A 21,935-nucleotide genomic window follows, 5' to 3' on the forward strand; every position below is an offset into this window, starting at 1 on the left:
AAAGTCATAGAGGTTTGTGGGTTTTGACACGGCCTATAAGTACTGACCTATGATCTTCATAGCCACACCCTAGCGACCAATTACATCACCCTAGCAACCGAGGGCCGAGTTTTGCCACCGCAAGCACCACTCACATTTTCTTCAGGAAATGTACATATCTAGTTATTAATATTATTGTAGGGGCAGCCAAATGTATTTGTTTTTATTAAATTGCTTTATAATAAATTAGCAAAAATAAAATTACAACTGTTTGTTATGGCATATATAATAAAGAAACAGGCTGCCATTTAAAAAAATATATCTTTATTTTACTTTTAACAACAGCCATGTACAGCAATTGTTTTCCTATTATTTATAATTTAAAAAAATAGTTGCCAATCCATACAAACAATAATACATAAACTGATTTATATAATATATGTAAAATCAGTGTCTGTCTGATTTATATCCATATTATTTTATTATGATTATTAGTTTATATTTATTGCTCTTGCATTATATGTATATAAATTTAAATATATAAAAATATATAAAATATGTGTATTTTTCTTTTATTATTATTATTATTATGTATTTGAATAATTTGCTTTATAATTAATTAGTAAATCAATAAAATATTTTAAATATATATATATATATATATATATATAATTTATATCTGTATTATTTTATTATGATTATTATTTTATATATATTATTTTTGTATTATATGCATGTAAATTTAAAATTCTTTCTTTTTTATTATATAACAATGTATTTGTTTTTAATAAACAGCTTTGTAATGAACTAATAAAACAATACAAACACTGTATTTTTTAATAATTTTCTTAAAAGATACAAACAAAATCCCACCCAATGTGTGTGTGTGTGTGTGTGTGTGTGTGTGTTTGTATTATCTGTGTTCCAGCATAAATATCACACCCTGTCCCCTCTTTGTTTTTAAATATGTGTGAATCTGATTACAGTTTTCTTGTTTCATAGCTGCAGTGTTAATAAAGTCTGTTATGTTTTTAGCTAATAGCATTTACATTACTCCCTTATAACTGTTGTTTGGCTATCCTGATGGGACAGCAGATGCCTCTTCACAATAGAAAATCTGGGTTTTAGATTGACCAGAAACAAGATCACTCATGGAGAGGTGGGACCCCAGATATGTCCTAATGTAGATCAGCTTTCCCCGTGCTGTTTTTGGACGCTGTGAGCGCGCACTCATTAATATCTCTGCCCTCTGTCGGCCGGAGCAGAAGGGGGAGGAAGAGACTGCCTGATAGATAGGTGAGTGACAGAGGAATTAGCATAACAAGATCCTCGCTGGGAAGGCCAGGGACTGGAAGACGTGTGTGAAGGGGGTGGACGGTGTCTGTCCTGGACTCCAGATGGAAACAGACCCATAGCAGCTGTCTAACCGGGACTTTTATAGCACTGTGTGCGTCCGTGTGTGCGTGTGTGTGTTTATAATGTTGAATCTGAGCAGGAAAGAATTATCAGATATTATGATATAACACGCTTTTAAGACTTCAGAGTAAGATTTTATAACCTGTCCTTTAAAGTCTGATGTGTACATGATTGCTGCACTAAGAAGTGAATGAAAAGCTGTCCATCATTTTCCGGTGTCATCTGGTATGCACTTATGCCCCCTGTCGAGTAACTGTCATTCAAAACCCCCTCTCCCACTTTAAACAGTCACAAAAGTGTGTGTGTTTGTGTGTAAATGTGTGTACCCATCATCCACAAGATGAGTGTTGTTAAGCAGCTTTTAAGTCCTCAATTATGGATCATTTTAAAATGCTGATGATGGTGCTATTCGAGGAACATGTGTGCATGTGTGAAGGGCCACTAATCAGCATCCTTAGGAGCCGATATACTGATGGCCTGGGAGATCATTGATTCCAGATCATTCTTCACTTGTTGTCCACACTCAAAGGGACCGTGCGGTCGCGTGGCGGCGATGGCGGTGATTAAAGTCCTGCTTATCTGAATGATGACGATAATATGTGCAAGACTCTCTTGTGACCGTGTGAAGGTTTGTGTTTGTTTGTGTGTGGTGGCTCGTAAACTCTTTTGCCTCTGTGAACCTGTCAGTACGCCACATTAGGGCTGCTGGCGTAGAAACTATTAATCTGTGTGAAGTTCTCATGTGTGTGTTTTTTATATATGCAGAAAGAAGTGTATTAAGTTTGTTTGGTGTTTTAATTTGTCTGAGAAAATATCTCCTTTTGGTCGTAATTATAGGTTTAGCCACATGAAGCTAGTAAATATGTTTGTTCCTGTTACACTAGTGAGGTTCCCACTGCATCAAATGCCAAAAAAAAGGGTTTCTTAAAGGGATAGTTCACCCAAACATCAAATCTCTGCTATAATTTACACACTCATAATTTGTATGGCTTCACTTTCTTCTGTGAAACACAAAAGAAGATATTTTGGAAAAAGTCTAAGTAGGACTGTATGATTAATTGAAATAAAACTGGATGCGTCTGAATCCTGCATGTTCGAAAAGGAAATGATGTGTACTACGAAACCCCTAAAGAAAATGAATACAAAATGGGAGGAAAAAATATATGTGACCCTGGACCACAAAACTAGTCTTAAGTGGCATGGGTATATTTGTAGCAATAGCCAAAAATACATTATATGGGTCAAAATTAATGATTTTTCTTTTATGCTCCATGAAGATATTTTGTACATTTCCTACCGTAACTATATCAAAGCCTAATTTTTGATTAGTAATATGCGTTGCTAAGAACTTCATTTGGAAAACTTTAAAGGCAAATATTGTCCTATCATAACAAAGCATATGTCAACAGAAAGCTTATTTATTCTGCTTTGATGATACATAAATGTTAATTTTAAAAAACTGACCCTCATGACTGGTTTTGTGTCGCCTGAGTTTTTTATACCACACATTTAACAAGATTAGATGTTTGTCAGTGGTGCTCAGGATCTGCAAATCATTCGCCATTATCCTGTCAGTCATCTCTACTAGGTCCTGATCACACCGAACGCGTCTTTTCGTTCTAAAAGCGCGAGGCGCACAGCACTGCCTTTTTTTTTTTTGGCCGTGTTCACACTTGGCGTCTTTTTTCACAAGAAAAAGTTGACTAGGGCGTTTTTTTAGTAAAAAAAAAAAGCTGGCAGCGTTCTGTTACAAAAAGCAGCCGAGTGCGTCTTTTGTTGCTATAACAACAGCTGCAACAGTAGCGTAGTGCTGTGTGGTGAAGAAATGTCGAGAAAGAGCCTCTTTGTGATGTATATTATGATAGAGTTGTTTACTCATATCATACAACTCCTTGTGCTCCGAAACTAGTACGATAAGTTTATCCATAGATATATATACATAGACACCGCATTGGACCGCTCCAAGCACGTAGATGCGTCCGCCATTTTGGAACGGTCCACTTGACGTCATTCACCATACTGTAGGTTCGCAGACCAACGGCTGTGCAGGACTGTGGCTTTTCGAATTTTCAGTGATTATTATGAGATCTATGGGTGAATGACGTCAAGTAGACCGCAGTGAAATGGCGGATGGCTTACGTATAACGGCCCATAGAAACAGTCGCTAATGAGGCATCTATGTGTATATATCTATGAGTTTATCTACCGGCAACTTCTCCGTTTTTTCTTGTTGTTTTTGTTGTTATGGAAACGATAGGTCCCGCTACTCGCTTGTCATTGGTCAGCTGTCAAAAAAGCGCTTGACGTAGGGCGTTTTCTTAAAAAAAAGTTCAGCTTTTTTCAGCTTAAAAAGACGCTCTGAGCTGCAAAAAAAAGACGCCGGCAGTGGCGTTTAAAAAAAGCGCTAGGGCTTTTTTGAAAAGAGGTTTACTCCATAGGATTAGAATGTAAAACAGACGCTGGCAGTTTGAAAAAGGACGGCAAGTGTGAACACGACCTTACTCTGTTTTTGTGGTAAGTGAAATGTACTGTGATGTTACAGGCTACCGCTAGCAAGCGGCTTAGACCGTGTTCACACTTGCCGTCCTTTTTCAAACTGCCAGCGTCTGTTTTCCGAATACGGGTTCACTATTTGGACACATCCCTAAACGTGATTATGGCTTAGTGCAGTTTACCAAACTGCAGAGGCTGCGATTTAATTTAGTAAATACATTCAGAGTGAAGTGCTTGATTCTTAATATTGTGTTGTTACCTGAATGATCCACAGCTGTGTTTTTTTTTTTTGTTTAGTGATAGTTGTTCATGAGTCCCTTGTTTGTCCTGAACAGTTAAACTGCCTGCTGTTCTTCAGAAAAATCCTTCAGGTCCCACAATATTTTTTGGTTTTCAACATTTTTGTGTATTTGAATCCTTTCCAACAGTGACTGTATTATTTTTGAGATCCATCTTTTCAGACTGAGGATAACTGAGGGACTCATATGCAGCTATTACAGAAAGTTTAAATGCACACCGATGCGTCAGAAGGAAACACAATCCATTAAGAGCCGGGCAGAGAAAACTTTTTGAATTTGAATATCTGGGTAAATTTAACTTATTTTGTCTTCTAAGTAACATGTTCTGTAGCTTCCGAAGGGCAGTACTAAATGAAAAAAATATGGTACTTAGGCAAAATAAGAAAAATGCACATATCTTCATTTTGTTCAAAAGTTTACACCCCTGGCTCTTAATGCATTATTATTTTTTTTCTTCTGAAGCATCAGTGAGCATTTGAGCCTTCTGTAATAGTTGCATATGAGTGTTTCAGTTGTCCTCAGTGTGAAAAGATGTATCTCAAAATCATACAGTCACTGTTGGAAAAGGTTCAAATACACAGAAATGCTGAAAAACCAAATAATTTGTACGACCTGAAGGATTTTTCTGAACGAGCAGTTTAACTGTTCAGGACAAACAAGGGACTCATAAACAATTACCACTAAACAAAAAAAAAAAAAACACAGCTGTGGGTCATTCAGGTAAAAACGCAGTATTAAGAATCAAGTGTATGTAAACTTTTGAACAGGGTATTTTTTATAAATTCAACCATTATTTTCTCTTGTGGACTATGTAAATGTCTTTCATGTGAAATATCTTATTCCGGTCGGTACTAAATAAAAAATAACATGTATTTTGTATGGTCCCTCTTACTTTGGTAAAGTAATTACCATTTTGCAGATTCTGCAAGGATGTATGTCAACTTTTGACCTTAACTGAATATCATCACAACATTTTTGGCCAAATTGTGCAGTCCTACTAACAAGGTTTTTCGCAATCTTGGTCTGTACAGTGTTGTTTTGGACCTCATTGACTTTAATTGGACAAAAACATCTTCAAAATATCTCATTTTGTGTTCCACAGAAGAAAGAAAGTCATGCAGTTTTGAAACAACACGAGGGCAAGTAAATTATGACAGAAATTTCATTTCTAGTTGATTTCTATAAATCAGTGCAGCATGAGGGAAACTAAATTGGCTCATCGAAACTCCTGAGTTTAGGTAGTTTAAATGGCATGAGGGCCGTGTGCATTTACTAGCCTGATTATTCGATATGGACAAATATAGCTTTGATCGTAAACCGAATGAATCATTGACATCCTCTGATATAGTGTCTATTTTATCGAGGTTTACCTAATGTTTTTACAGCAGTGTTTCTGGTATTGGAAACACAATAAGAACGGTTCCTAGAATGTTCTCTGGAGATCTCTTTAATGCCCTGCCAACGCAGTCGTTTAGAGAGACAATCGCCTTCGAATCCCTATTGTCTGTTTGCGATCAATGCTGGTCTTTTTACAGTCAAAAAGAAAGTTATTGATCAGCTCAAGAGGCTAGCTGATAGATTGCAAAAAAGACAAGCATGTTTGTGTATGCGTCTGGTGGCGAGGGCTGAAAAAAGAACTGATTTCGTCATTTAGAGTCTTTATTACTGTCAGCAGTTCTAGAGGCTTGTAGAAAGACGACAAGAGGTTTGCATGGGGTTTTTATTTACACACAATAAAGGCTCTGAGATCTACGCACTCAATGAGGTGGTTTGAGCTCCACCGTCTCGCTTTGCCTGGGAAAAGAGGCTCATATCCACAAATGTACTTTAATGTAACTTTGCCACTAATGAAACGTTTCGGTGTTTTAAAAAGCGTTAAGTGGCTTTTTTGAGTGTTTAAGATGCTGGAAAGAGAGCTTGTGGTACCTGACACCACAAACAACTGCGTACGTCTCCGTCAGAGTTCACGTCCGTGTGGGTTTCTTCATTATATATTTGCTGTTATAGGCTTAGTCTTTTAATCTAATGTAGATTTGAGTTTGTACATGTTTCTTGAGTAGTTTGGCTAACCTGATTTGAGTTTTCAGCTACGCAGTTTACCTTTTGACCTTTTTTAAACCCACTAGATTAGATTAGGCCTAATAATAAGTGTGGCATCATCGGTTTATTTTTCAGTAATGACCAGCTTTTATGTCTCTTATTAAATAACTGAATAAATACACAAATTCAATGAAATGTAAACAAATTAAAGATTTTATTTGACATTATTTTATTATAAGTCACAAACTAACATTGGCTGAGACAGTTACATAGTTTGATTTACCGCATAATGCTGCAGTTAACCAATCAGTTAACATACATCCTTTGGTGTGATTTATTTTTTTTATGTATTTTTATTATGTTTTGCCCTCTGTCTGCATTTTTATATGTGACCCTAGACCACAAAACCACGGATATATTTGTAGCAATAGCCAAAAATACATTGTATAGGTCAAAATTATTGTGGTTTTTTATGCCAAAAATCATTAGGATATTAAGTAAAAATCATGTTCCATGAAGATATTTAGTAAATTTCCTACCCTAAATATATCTAAACTTAATTATATGCATTGCTAAGAACTTCATACAGACTTTAAAGGCGATTTTCTAAATATTTTGATTTTTTTGCACCCTCAAATTCCAGATCTCAGCCAAATATTGCCCTATCCTAACAAACCATACATTAATGGAAAGCTTATTTACAATAAGTATACAATAAAAAAATGTACCCTTATGACTGGTTTTGTGATCCAGGGTCACATATTGCTTTTACATAAAACTTTTCATGCATTACTATTAGCATTGTAAATATGCATGTCTTCATTATTCAAGTGTGCAATTATTTTTTAAGTAAAACTGCATACTGATGCTTGTTTATAGATAAACAAAACACACAAGCGCACACACGTTTGTTCCTCGAGATTCTGTGTAGCGTAAGGGAAATGACAGACACGCTGAGCTAATGAGAGAATTATTGATGACGGATAAGTACGGCGAAAATCAATACAGGGGAAGTCATAAAGTCTCTCTTTTCCTTTCTCTCTCTCTTACACTCTCTTTCTTTATCTCTGTTTCACTCGATCTATCTTGCATCAGCTCTTTTCTCTTGGTCTTTAATAATTAACTTCAGCATTATTAGCTTCTCAGTATAAACAGCCTATTCATTAGCACTGACACGCACACACAAACACACCACTGACCTCAAAGCACATGCCTTTCCATTTATATCCAGTGCGTGATATAAATTTGGATAAATTGGATCAGGTTTGTGTGTGTATTTATGTGGATATTAGGGATTTCAAAGCAGCAGATGTGGTTTTAGTCTTTAAAAAAAAAATCTGGCCAATTTTATTGCTTTAATTGCATTCTAATCGGGCAAATCCCCGGACACACATATCTATGTCAGCAGCATTAAAAGCACCCCTCCCATGTAGAACATGGCACGCTTTAACGTGATTGGCCACGCTTGGTCCTCTTAAGGCGTGGCGCTTAATTGAACATGATAAAGTGTAAAGTTAATTACCCCTTAGAGCTGTCACTCATACCCCAGGGGGCGTGTTCACTTAGGGGGAGGAGTGTCGCTTTAGGCACAGCTGTCGTACGCAAGTGTATGTGTTGGTGGGGAGGCGGACAATAGGTCCTTGTCCTCAGAGAGTTGTGAAGGATGATTTGGACAATCGGCTTTTAAAGGCAAACACTCAAATGTTGTCCCGCTGGTGCCAGACAGCTTATTAATACCCTCTGTTCCAAAACACACACACACACACACACACACACACACATACATTGTTGACTAAACCCTGACCTGCTTAAGTTAAATTAGAAGGCTACATTTAATTCTTTAGAATGTTCCTTAGCTGTATAATAATTGATAATAAAACGTCTGAACTAGTAATATGCCAGTAATGTTGTTGTTGGTTTTGTACTGTGTTGACATGTGCCATAATATACTTTAAGCTACTTTGGAGTTAGATGTAAATACCATAAATTAATATGGTAATATTTTATTTTATTTTAGTTTAATATTTGGACATAACCATCTTGATGCCATCATTGTAATTGTACCACCACAGCATTTACAAATATACACACTGAAAACTGACAATCATTGATTTTGAGCAAATTTGCAATGATTTTAAAAAGCTTGACTGTGTTCTGTCCAGGTGTTGGTGCAGCCAGTCTGGCTAAACTGACCTTCATGGTGGGTGGCGTTGAGGAGGAATTTAATGCGGCCCAGGAGCTGCTCACCTGTATGGGAGCGAATGTAGTGTACTGTGGCCAAGTGGGAAGTGGACAGGTAAATACACACAAACACAAATGTGACCCTGGACCACATAAGTCGCACGGGTATGTTTGTAGCAATAGCCAAAAATACATTGGTTTATGGTCAAAATAAATTGTTTTTTCTTTTATGCCAAAAATCATTAGGATATTAGGTAAAGATCATGTTCCATGAATATATTTTGTAAATTTCCTACCGTAAATATGTCAAAACGTAATTTCTGAGTAGTAAGATGCTTTGCTAAGAACTTAATTTGGACAGTTTTCTCAATATTTAGATTTTTTTGCACGCTCAGATTCTAGATTTTCAAATAGTTGCATCTCCAAATATTGTCCTATCCTAACAAACCATACATCAATGAAAAGCTTATTTATTATATAATTATTTATGTCAGCTGATGTATAAATCTCAATTTAAAAAAATTGACCCTTATGTCTGGTTTTGTGGTTCAGGGTCACAAATGTACTTTGGCTTGTAGTCAATTATACATTGTAGTACAGAGGTGGTGACGTACAATGGAAGTTATTTTTTTTTTGCCATCATACAATGTTCTATAATGCTTAAGAAGGTGTTTTTTTCCAGCATGCTCTGTATACATTAAAGGGATAGCTCACCCAAAAATGCAAATTTCCCCATGATTTACTCACCCTCAAGCCATCCTACACTCTTAAAAATAAAGGTTCAAAAGGTTCTTCACAGCAATTCCATAGAAGAACCATTTTTGGTTGCAACAAAGAACCATTCAGTCAAAGGTTCTTTAAAGGAGCATCTCTTTCTTACCTTTTTATAATCTGAAGAATTCATTTGCCATGAAGAACCTTTTGTGAAACAGAATGGTTCTTCAGATATTAAAGGTTCTTTATGGAACCATTTAAACAAAAAAGTTTCTTGTATGGCGTCGTGAAGCACCTTTATTTTTAAGAGTGTAGGTGTATATGACTTCTTTCAGATAAATACAATCAAAGTTATATTAAAAAAAATGTCCTGGCTCTTCCAAGCTTTATAATGGCAGTAAATGGCTGTTGAGATTTCGAAGCCCAAAAAAGTGAATCCATCCATCATAAATAGTGCTCCACACATCTCCCGAATGGTTAGCAAAAGCCTTATGAAGTGAATTTATGTGTTTGTGTAAGAAACATGCTTCTGTTAACTGCCGTATGCATGTTTGAGAGAGTGGCATTCCAGAAGATGACATAGGATGTAACAAAACTAAACACCGGTAATGAATTGGAAGTACAAATAAGGAGTTATAAAGAAAAATGTCAAGTGGAGACTGGTTTTCCATTGCTGTAAACAAAACTTGGCTCTTGCGAGAAAAGCATATTGTCATTGGAGCTTACGTTCCACCTACGTTCTACGTCATCCACTGGAATGCCACTCTCTCATGAATGCACGTATGACAGTTAGCAGAAGATAGAGATTACAGTTTATTAAGTTTTAAATAATGATATTTGTCTTATACAGTTGTATCGATTCACTTCAGAAGGCCTTTATTAACCCCCTGGAGGCGTGTGGAGCACTTTTTATGATGGATGGATGCACTTTTTTGGGCTTCAAAATCTCAGCACCCATTCACTGCTATTATAAAGCTTGAAAGAGCCAGGACATTTTTTAATATAACTAACTATAAAGAAAAAAGAAACACCTAGGATGGATGAGAGTGAGTAAATCATGGGGTAATTTTCATTTTTGGGTGAACTATCCCTTTTATTAGATGATGTTGTCTGTTAATAGGCTCATTTCCCCCCATTATTTTTCAATATTCTGTCATATTTTAGTCTTCCTATACATTTTTATCACGCTTTGGCATTTGTGACAGGATCATGAAACAACACATGCTTAAATGGGCCACACAATCTGTAAAGATCAGTCTGGCAATCTTTCCCCTTATTACACTTTTATATTGTTCGTTTTTCTGCTATTTTGAAATAAAAGCATCTATCCTGTGTCTTGTTTCTGAAGTGTCTTTGACACTAGTAGGTGACAGCAGGTGTCTTTGACATGTAAATCTGTGTTTTGTCTAAGTTGCTACGTTTTAAAAGTTACACTATTCATAGTATCCTAAAAAGATTTGATTATCATGATATGACCCATTTAAGAAACACTCTAAGGACTGTGCACTGCGTAACAAATTCCTTATGTACTGTTGATAAAAGGTTACAACAAAGTCTTTTAGTCTTTAAATTAAATTACTTCTGTGGCTGAACTGATGTTTTGCAATTTTCTCTTTCAGGCAGCGAAAATCTGCAACAACATGCTGTTAGCAATTGGCATGATTGGTACAGCAGAGACCATGAACCTCGGAATTAGGTGAAGATGTGTGTGAGTGTGAGTATGTGTGTGAATGAGGGTGCTCTCTAGCTCAAAAAAATAGGTATTAAAAGTAGTTCATGTGTCCACTGCTCTAGTTTCAAACTGCCACATGATTGCTTTATATAAGAAACGGACTGAAATGTAAAAGGGACATGTCATTACTTTTTTATTATTTAAATATGAAAAAAAGGGAAACAAGATTCACTTCACTAATTAGTAAAGTTATTTGGACAAAAATACATATATTTGCAACAACAGCAAAAAAACAATCTGCCTGAAATATTTGTTTTAGTGCTGTGGCTGACAATTTTGCTATCCACTATGAAAATGTGTAGGCAGGTATCCTCTTTTTCTTACTATGTACTTTGTGATTTTTGTTTAAATATGTTATCGTGAGAAGAGGGGAAAATTATATCAGAGCATATTGTTTGTCAGTGCTGCTTGCATATACAGCTTAATAGGTTGGAGTCAATAGATCAACATATTCTTCATATACATGTATGAGATATGTATTCATTTTCACTTGAATGCAGTCTCAGAATCTAGTGCACATGAAGCGATGTCATCTCTCTTCTCAGTGATATAAGGAGCATGCAGGCATCTGCACACTCATATGCACTTATACAGACTCATTTAGATGCCTTGGGTTCCTGGCTGTCATAAATCTCCCATGCTGCACTGCAGCCTGTCCTCTCATGCAGCAAACTGCACACAGAGAATGTAGAGAGGATGTGTGTTTGACTTATTTGAAGATATTATGAGCTTCTCTTTCAACCAGAAAGCAAACGGGTGCTCTGGAGTAATAATTAATCTTTCTCTATGGAGAATTATCAGTAGATTTTCGACCTTTCATGTGGTATCTTTTGTTCTTTTTGTGCTTACCTTCATTTTTTTTAGACTTTTTTAGGTCTTTACATAATAGAAATATACAGTTGAAGTGTTTACATATATTTGATTCTGTGTTGTTATTGGAATGTTCCACAGCTGTGTTTTTTTGTTTAGTGATAGTTGTTCATGAGTCCCTTGTTTGTCCTGAACAGTTAAACTGCCTGCTGTTCTTCAGAAAAATCATTCAGGTCCCAGGTCCCACAGATTCTTTGGTTTTTCAGCATTTGTGTGTATTTGAACCCTTTCCAAAAATGACTGTATGATTTTGAGATCTATCTTTTCACACTGAGGGACTCATATGCAACTGTTACAGAAGGTTAAAACACTCACTGATGCTTCAGAAGGAAACATGATGCATTAAGAGCCGGGGGTGTAAACTTTTAAACAGAGAGAGGATATGTAAATTTTGTTGTTTTGCCGAAATATCCTATTTTTTTTCATTTAGCACTGCTTTACAGAAGCTACAGAAGATACTTACATGTTCTCAAGAAGACAAAATAAGTTAAATTACCCTGATCTTTAAATTCAAAACGTTTTCACCCCTGGATCTTAATGCATCGTGTTTCCTTCTGGAGCATCAGTGAGCATTTGAACCTTCTGTAATAATTGCATATGAGTCCCTCAGTTGTCCTCAATGTGAAAAGATGGGTCTCAAAATCATACAGTCATTGTTGGAAAGGGTTCAAATACACAAAAATGCTGAAAAACTAAAGAATTTGTGGGACCTGAAGGGTTTTTTCTGAAGAACAGTGGGCAGTTTAACTTTTCAGGACAAACAAGGGACTCATGAACAACCATCACTAAACAAAAAACAAACAAAACAAAAAAACACAGCTGTGGATTATTCAGGTAACAACACTGTATTAAGAATCAAGTGTATGTAAACTTTTGAACAGGGTCATTTTTATAAATTCAACTATTATTTTCTCTTGTGGACTATATGTAACATCTTTTATGTGAAATATCTTATTCAGGTCAGTGCTAAATAAAAAATAAAATTTTGTATGATCCCTCTTATTTTGGTAAAATAATAACAGAAAGTCCTAAAAAGAAAGTTTACAAGTTTTGTTACCCTGTTGCCAAAATGGAATAAATTAAAATTGAAGTTTCACCAACATTACCACTGTCGCCCTGGAGCACACATCTCTGAAAACATTGATGCAAATTTTCAAATAGATGTTGTCTTTATTAACATAACACATATTATATACATTCTAACCCCCCCCCAAAAAAGCTCTCAAAACTACATTCCGTGATACAAAAACTTTATTATTTTCAAAATTATAGTGGATTTGGGCATCCGCCATGACTCTCGCTGTGAGAAATACTGCAAGCAGAGTGATAGAAACGGTAGGAGTTGATAGGACTGATATCACTAGAATATCACACTCCTAGAAAAGGCAATGAGCCAATCAGTTTCAAGAACCAGAAATAGCTGATGTATAAATATATATATAGTTATAATAATTGTTATATATTTATTCTCCATTAATTGGAGCTTACAAGTTTTGTATACATGGGAATTGTGCCGCTATCTCTGGTCAAGCGTGATGTTTCGCTTGGAAAAGAAGTGTCCCCAATAGACAGTTATCTCCCCTCTCGCTCTCTCTCCATCTATCTTCACTTATGCATGCATATGCTGCTGTCTACACTTTAAGACCAGTAGCTACAACCAAGAATGAGCCTGATATTTTTTTTAATGATGCCACACACACACAATTGAGACGCTTTGATAGTTCATCCAGCACACAAGCACCCTCACACACACTCACAGCCTGTGTACAGATGTTTAAAAAGATAATTGACATTTGGTAATAAACTCGTTTGTTGCCTCTTAAAGACATTAATAAAATTGTGGCCTGTGTGTGTTTGCTTATGAGACTACGTGTTTATAATCTCGAGAGCACCAGGGTTTGATGAAGATGAAATGAGAACAAGAAGCATAGTGTATAAACATAAGTCTTTAACAAAATGGGCCCCTCTTCTAATGCAGTGATCAAACATCAAACGCCTCCAGTTTATTTCCTCCTTTCCTTTTTCTTTAACTGTAATTCACTCATCCTGTTTAACTAGACTCTCACATCTGTTTTCCTTTCCCTCGCTGCTGCGGTATTAACCTGCGCACACTTCACACTCGATTTCATCAGCCAAATTTTCACAAGCATCCTTTGAAAGTGTCTCTTTCATGTAAATGTGATGTGTGAATGGTTTGGATAATATCCATAGGAGCAGAATGAGTGCTATACAGCGTTTTGAGAGTGAGGGTACCTCCTCTTCACACACACACACGCTCGTTTCTTGTGCCGAAAGAGTGATTTGTGTTGTAGCAGAGAAGCCAGGTTGCAGTTGAGGCGGTAACCTTTTCAGTCACTGACCCAGAACGTGTGTGTGTGAGCGTGTGTGAGTGTGAGCTGGGGGAAGGAGGGGACGATGTTGAACATATGTCACCGGTTGTCCCCAAGAGACTGAGAGACACAGACATAAAGGGGGAAAGTGAGAGAGCGAGAGAGAACGGGAGATTGATACAGGGTCAGTCAGTGGGCTGTTTAGAGACATTAAACCCCCCAAAAACAACTGTCAAATGACAGCGTCGCTCACAGACACACACACACATACACACACATTCTAGAGATTACATTTTCCAAAACAGTCTGTAAAAACAGACAGTGTGGGACGGACGGATGGAATAATAGAAAGGAGGAAGAAATAGCCTTTTATGCACAGCTGTGTGTCCTTGTCTCTTAATTATTGCATAGACTTATAAAAGTCTTGGTGCGTGTGAGTGTGTATATGAAGGCGCGGCCCCCAGAATGAGAGACAGGTGGAGTTACTGTATAACTGCCCTTAAACACTCATCATAGTTTAATAGACATAAGAAAGCTAAAAAGCGCTCTTTACTGTCTTACCACCGCTGCCGCTCCGGCGTGAGTGCGCACGCACACGCGTGTGTGTCGAGGCGCTCTTGATGTGGTCATATTTATGTTCTTGTTAAAGCAAGAGACGGCAGCTCTTTGCCCAGTTACACATCATCCTCAGATTTCCCTCTTTTTTCTTTTCTCTTCATCATCCTTTTGTTTCAAAATGGCTTTTTGACAACTGCCACCTTGGTTTTTTTGTCTCTGCAAATAGTGCTGGTTGAGAGTTTTTTTTTTTTTTTTAATTAGTGGTGTATTTTGTTCTAGCTGTTCAATGTTTAAATGTGATTCATAAATATAAGTGCCATTTAAGCATATTTCTACTTTATGCATCGTTTTAGCTTCTAAGTTAAAATTTAGTTTTATTTTTGGGGGGCATAAAGTCAAACATTCCTGGATGAGACAACTTTCCTGGTATCATGATAAAAAACTTTGTTCTCCTTTTTCTTTTTCTTCCCTTTCTAGCCTGTACTCATCTAACAATGCCTGATGTATGGTATTATGAGCACTTCCTATGTCGATCTGCCTCTTTAGGATGATTGTTGTATTCCCCAATTGTAAGTCGCTTTGGATAAAAGCGTCTGCTAAATTAATAAATGTAAATGTAAAAATATTGTGCCTAAAATGCACTAAAAAAATTATTGAATAAAAGAAATAAAAACAAAGAAAGTTAGCAAAATTTGAATATTTAGTAAAAAATTTTTACAAAACTATTATTATTTGAAAAAGTTTTATGTTTTTCAAGATAGTTTGACCTTATGTCACATGCCAAGTCTAGTTCAGATTTTAAAATGTCATGTGGAGTGGCTCCCCAAAAAACATTTAATATAATTATGTAATATGATAAATATTATGGTAACAATAGGTTAATGTATTAATGTATTAACTAAGATAAATGAACAATGAATACATTTATTACACTATTGGTGACCCTGCCCCACAAAACCAGTCTTAAGTAGCACGGGTATATTTATAGCAATAGCCAAAACTACATATGGGTCAAAATTACTCCTATGCCAAAAATCATTAGGATATTAAGTAAAGATTAAGTTCTATTGAGATATTTTGTACATTTCCTACTGTAAATATATCAAAACTTAACTTAATTTTTGATTAGTAATATGCATTGCTAAGAACTTCATTTGGACAACTTTAAAGGCAATTTTCTCAATGTTTTGATTTTTTTTTTTTTTGCACTCTCAGATTCACTCTCAGCACTCTCAGATTCCAGATTTTCAAATAGTTGTATCTCATCCAAATATTGTCTTATCCTAACAAACCATACATAAATGGAAAGCTTATTATTCAACTTCAAATAACAATTTCTAAAGATTGACCCCTATGACTGGTTTTGTGGTCCAGGGTCACATTTATTAATCATTGTTAAAGTTAGTTAATACAAATGCAGTTGTTCATTGTTAGTTCGCAGTGCATTAACTAATTTTAACAAACACAACTTGTGATTTTAATAATGCATCAGTACATGCTGAAATTATCATTAACTATAAATGCTGTATTGTTTATTCTTAGTTTATGTTAACTAATGAACCTTATTGTAAAGTGTTACCTATATTACTAAATAACTAAAATTATATTCAAGAGTGTTTTATTATGTATTAAGATTGTATAATCTTAATATATTCAAATATTCATAATATTCAAAGTGTAAGTAAAGTATACTGTTTTTCTATTGTTTTATTTCTATTGCATTACATTTGTAGTGAAACCTTTACTTAAATTATTTTAAAGTTTTTAAAAAATCCTTTTTTTCTACAATAAAAAATTTACAAAAAATAAAAAGTTTTCACAATTTTATTAATGTCTTGAAGAGGCAACAATCATAGTTTATTACTAAATATAAGGTGCATTTCCATTACAGATTTGCGCAAAAATGTTGCAATATTTTTGAAAACTGTTGCGAAATGACAGCGTTTCCATTAACCGATGTTATGTTTTTTTGAGGTACATTAAAGAATGATCATGTGACTTTTACGTCCTCAAGGTGACCTGTAAATATGAATTAGATATTTCCATTGCAGTTTTGCTAAATATTCCTGTATCGGATTGTCTCAAAAACCACCTCATGTAAGCGTAAAATTTTGGGTTTTGCAATAAATATAGGAGTTTTTGTGAAACTGACATGCTTCCATTAGGCGTATTTTCAATTCGCAGTTTCAGTTTGCGCAATTTGAAGGGTAATAGAGATTTGACAGTAAGCTCTTTTGACTAAACAAGCACCTAACTAGTCCCTAGCAGCCACATAACTATGACCTAGCAATCATACACGTATCATCACGACAGCAGCTTCCTTCAAAAAAAATGTCACAATCTTTGTGTTGTGTTTGCTGTCTTGCCAGTTTTGTTCTATTAAACTGTGCTGTTTGGGCGCACAATCATTTGTAAAGCAGCAAGGCCCATTTCACTCAGATCTACTTTAAATGCAGGACTGAAATCACCCCGGCTTCCCTTCAAGAGGGACAGATTGGTGGGGGCGAGTTAATAAGACAGCTGCTTGTGTCAGAGTTTTATTACCCCTGCATTTGTGTGGGGGACAACAAGCCAGAGAGTGGAAAATGATGAACTGCAGCTCCTGTTAAATATCAATACTGTATTATCCAGGCCTGCTTTCCACTTAGGGATGAGCTGGTCCTGAGCCTAAAGGTCAGCGCTCTGTCTAACCTCTGTCCTTTGACCTTTTGATCAGACTGGGTTTGGATCCAAAACTGCTGGCGAAGATTCTAAACATGAACTCAGGACGATGTTGGTCCAGTGACAAGTATAACCCCGTCCCAGGTGTCATGGAAGGAGTGCCGTCCGCAAACAACTACCAAGGAGGCTTTGGCACAAAGCTAATGGCTAAAGTAAGTGGAAGCATTTGTTTTTGTGCTTTTAAACATATTTATTTATTAACACCAAGGCAAAACTGAATAAAAACATGATGTGTTCACAGGATCTTGGTTTTGCTCAGAATACGGCGACCAGTACCCGCACCCCGATTCCTCTTGGTTCTTTGGCACACCAGATCTACCGCACAATGTGCGCTTGTGGCTACTCTAACAAAGACTTTTCCTCCGTCTTCCAGTTTTTACGAGAAGAGGGGGTATAGTAGGTCAAGTGAAAGTAACCCAGACTCTGTGGAAAAAATGGGCATTATGTCTGGCTGGTTTAGTCTTGATATGCATGTGTGTCTATTTTGAAAGGGATGTTACAGGTTTGTTAGGTTGTAGCCTAATGTTGACAATCAGTACTTCGCAGAGCCTTTTTTAACTAGTTCTATATGACCGATTCAAACTGTTACTCAAGCTTGCTTACATCATACATTTACCTGAAAATGTTTACATTCATTTAGTTCCATTTCATTCTACTTGAGCCAGCTCTGAGCCAAAATTGATTTTAGGACCTGATCAGTCGCTGCTAGAAATCCTTAAGAATGCATAAGACATACCTCATCTGTTTCAGTTATGCCTAAACTGAAGCAAAACTGTGAAAAATTTTACAAAGAAACAATGGGTCCCTTATTTTTCTAGAAATGGTTACATTAAAGGAATAGTTTCAAACTCAGGCCATCCAAGATGTAGATGAGTTAGTTTTTTTTTTCCTCATTGGAATAGATTTGGAGAAATTTTGCATTAGATCACTCGCTCCCCAATGGTAGTCAATGGGTGCCGTCAAAATGAGAGTCCAAACAGCTTCACAACTCTTGTCTATCAATTAAAAGCTGTGGTGTTTGTAAGAGAAATCCATCATTACGATGTTTTAACTTCAAACCACTGCTCCCAGCTAAAATACGAGTCATCTATCCATAATTTGGCTTTCTCCAATGAAAAAGTAGTTTTATCTGAATCAGGAGAGAAATATGCACAGATAAAGGACAGTTTACAAGCAAATACATTCCAACAGTTCTACTAAACTAATATGTCGGTGGATTTTGATGTGACAGGACAACACAGGATGGACTTTTTCATTGGCTAAAACACATGGATTATAAACTGGTATTTTGGCCAGAAGCGACGATTTAGATTAAAAAAACGCCTTGATGATGGATTTATTTATTTAAACAATGGACACAGTCAATTGATGGACTGGAATTGTGTGGATAATTTGATGTTTTGATCAGCTGTTTGGACTCTCATTCTGATGGCACCCATTCACTGCAGACAATCCATTCGTGAGCAAGTAATGCAATGCTACATTTCTCCAAATCTCTTCCGATGAAAAACAAACACATCTACATCCTGAATGGCCTGAGGGTAAATTTCCAGCAAATTTTCTTTTTGGGTGAACTATTCCATAAAAACTGACCTCTGTTTTACACTAAATAGTTAGACACTTACATCTCTGTCATTTTTGTGTTTTTATTTCTTTGATTCTGATCATACTTTCTATCATTCTGTTACTTTTCCACTAAACATAAGGCTTTAAGTTGCCCTGATGTGTATGTACATATAAATATCTATATTTGTAATGGTGCTGTATTGAGTATGAGCAGTGTTAATTGTCTCTGCTTTATAGAGATCCTGTTGAGACTCACAATAAGAAGAGACCGAAGCCGTCTGTGTGCTAAACACATACACTCGCCCATGCCTCAAGAATCAAGGTGTGTCTTCTATACAAAAATGTTCTTGTTCAAATTATGTCCTCAATAAAGAAGTTAATTGAGTTATCTTTTTAAGGCCAAGTGCATAATACCTGCTACACCAACCTAATTTTCACCAATAATGGTTTTTAAAACATTACAAAACAAATAGTCCCACCCCAAACTTGCAATAATGTCGCTATGTTGGGCTGGTCAAACTGCTTAAACAAAAAAGAACAACGTTTTGATAGCATTGAAAGTATTTATAGGTTGTTTCTCAGGGATATCAGCCAACAAATGGCTTATTTATATTAGTCTGAGCAAATTAATCTGATACTATTTTTTAACGTTTAAACATTACCTTTATGCTGTCTCTCTGATGTTATGCTATTTATAACTTTCTTCAGATCGTATGAATGTTTAATAAGGCTGCGTTTGCGTTTGATGTGTGTTTGACTGAAGAGCCGGTGTGTTTGGGTTGGGTTAGGTAAGGGCAAGGGTGTTACAGACATCACCTTCAGGTTTAGAGGTTAGCGTTTTTTAGTAAAAACAAATAAAATCAAAGATTTAAATTCTGCATACAACTTGCAATGCATGCAATACAGCTTTTTACACCATATGTGACCCTGGACCACTAAACTAGTCATAAGTGTCCATTTTTATACATTGAATAAATAAGCTTTCCATTTATGTATTGTTTGACAATATTTGGCCAAGATACAACTATTTAAAAATCTTGAATATGAGGGTGCAAAAAAATATAAAAATATTGAGAAAAACACCTTTAAAGTTGTCCAAATGAAGTTCTCAGCAATGTATATTACTAATGAAAAATTACGTTTTGATATATTCACAGTAGGAAATTTAGAAAATATCTTCATGGAACATTTTCTTTTCGTAATATCCTAATACATTTTTGGCATTAAAAGAAAATTCGATAATTTGACCCATACAATGTATTTTTGGCTATTGCTACAAAATACCCGTGCTACTTAAGAGTTAAGACACACATGATATTTAGAAAATAAGAAGTAAGTTAGTAGTAATGTTTCAATGCTCAAATCAGTTAGTCCCCTCACAGCCCTCTTCCTGTCCTGATGTCGGTCCTCCGGTGTCTGCGGTCTGCCTGATTTTTCTTTTTCCATTGTTCTGTCCACATGCTCACACGCACTCATGCTCTACAAATGATGCCCTTATTTCCATCATCACAATCAGAAAAGCCAACAAAACAAGGCATCACCCGTGGGCTCTTTCCTTTAATGGTGTTTTTGGTCTTTCGTTCTTGTGTTTTTATTATTCCGGCAGTGCTGTTTGTGTCTGTAGACAGCCTCAGACAGGCCAACCCAGTCTGAACTAGCGCAGAGGTCGTTAAAACTGCTCTTATCCTCAACTTTTAATTGTAGGACTTAATTTTATGACCAATGCTCGTGATGTGCAGTTATGTGGCTGTAGCCTCAGACAGTCCTACACACTATAAGTGCACTAATTGTTTAACTGAGACTGCCGGTTGTTAACTGGGAGCTTAAAGATTGTAGCTGTGTAAGCGTACGTTAAACTGAAAATGCAGGCATTGTAGTTTTTCTAGATGGTGAGTTTTAGTGATCGCAATGTTTAATAAACGTTTTAAAAAGATGATTTATTGATTTAGTTTACATAGCATTATAGGTGATCTAATTATAGATCACAGAGTTCATAGTCCACACCGCATTTCTTTAAACTTATCAGTAATGTCGGGAATAAGGCCTTTGGGAAGTAGCTGCAGTCATACGGACGTGCCATGAATGGATGTCATTAGCCGCCCAGACGATGTGCTGTCCAGTCTGACCTCGGTGAAAATCTACAACTTTTGAGCGTCGGCCATGTCGAGTGTGATTCATATTTGGGTTTTAATTTGTCCTCGTTTACAAGGGGAATGCTGGGTGCTGCGGTTTTCTCATTAACAGGACATGAAAGGCGCTGTAAAGAGAGCAGCGGTGAAACCGGCCCACACTGACGTCTGTGCGTTCACACACATGGACAAGCAGACTCTTTAGACGGGCCTGGTCTCACATCCACTGCAGAGGTCATAACTATCTTAAGCATCTCAACCCACCCAGCCAATCAAGATGTCATCCATTCATTTTAGACATGCAACCATAAAAAAATCTGTTGATATAAACTACTGTTTAAAAGTCTGGGATCTGTAAGATATTTTATTGTATTTCTTTAAAGAAATTCGGATGCATTACAGGGATAGTTCACCCAAAAATGAAAGTCTGTCATTAATTACTCACCCTTATGCTGTTCCAAACCTGTAAGACCTTCATTCATCTTCGGAGCACAAATGTTTTTTTTTTTTTCTTTCTGAGCCTGCATAGACAGCAATGCAACTAACACGTTCAAGGCTCAGAAAGATAATAAAGACATAGTTAAAATAGTCTATGTGACATAGTTGTTCGATTTACATGTTCTTTTAATCAAATGTATTATGTCTAACTTTCAAGTAGTTCATTTATTAATGATGAAAAGCAACAGCTTTATGAAGCGAGGTGTAATTTTAGAATGTGTTGTACCAAAATTCACATTTTAACAGTGAGTAGCATAGCTTTTACCATAAAGTATTTGAAGTGTATTTAATGAGGAAGAAAGTGCTACTGATTACATAGTAATAGAGTACCTGACTACTATTTACTATTTAAAGACACAATTAACATATAATTAAGTATGTCTTCTAAAGGTAATATTAGCGTTGTTGC

General features: G+C 36.1%; 1 protein-coding gene across 1 annotated transcript in view; it reads left to right on the forward strand.

Annotated features, from left to right (window-relative positions):
• Positions 1–19,287, forward strand: part of LOC141289350 (3-hydroxyisobutyrate dehydrogenase, mitochondrial-like) — a 20,132-nt gene extending 845 nt beyond the window's left edge. The window contains exons 2-6 of the mRNA XM_073821464.1: positions 8,390–8,523; positions 10,742–10,818; positions 17,329–17,485; positions 17,575–17,660; positions 19,137–19,287. Of these exons, the coding sequence (XP_073677565.1) occupies positions 8,390–8,523; positions 10,742–10,818; positions 17,329–17,485; positions 17,575–17,660; positions 19,137–19,188 (506 nt within the window). The 3' untranslated portion in view covers positions 19,189–19,287. The remainder of the gene's footprint in view (positions 1–8,389; positions 8,524–10,741; positions 10,819–17,328; positions 17,486–17,574; positions 17,661–19,136) is intronic.
• The last annotated feature ends 2,648 nt before the right edge of the window (positions 19,288–21,935 follow it).

The sequence above is a fragment of the Garra rufa genome, chromosome 17, assembly GCF_049309525.1.
Source record: "Garra rufa chromosome 17, GarRuf1.0, whole genome shotgun sequence".
Taxonomy (NCBI): domain Eukaryota; kingdom Metazoa; phylum Chordata; class Actinopteri; order Cypriniformes; family Cyprinidae; genus Garra; species Garra rufa.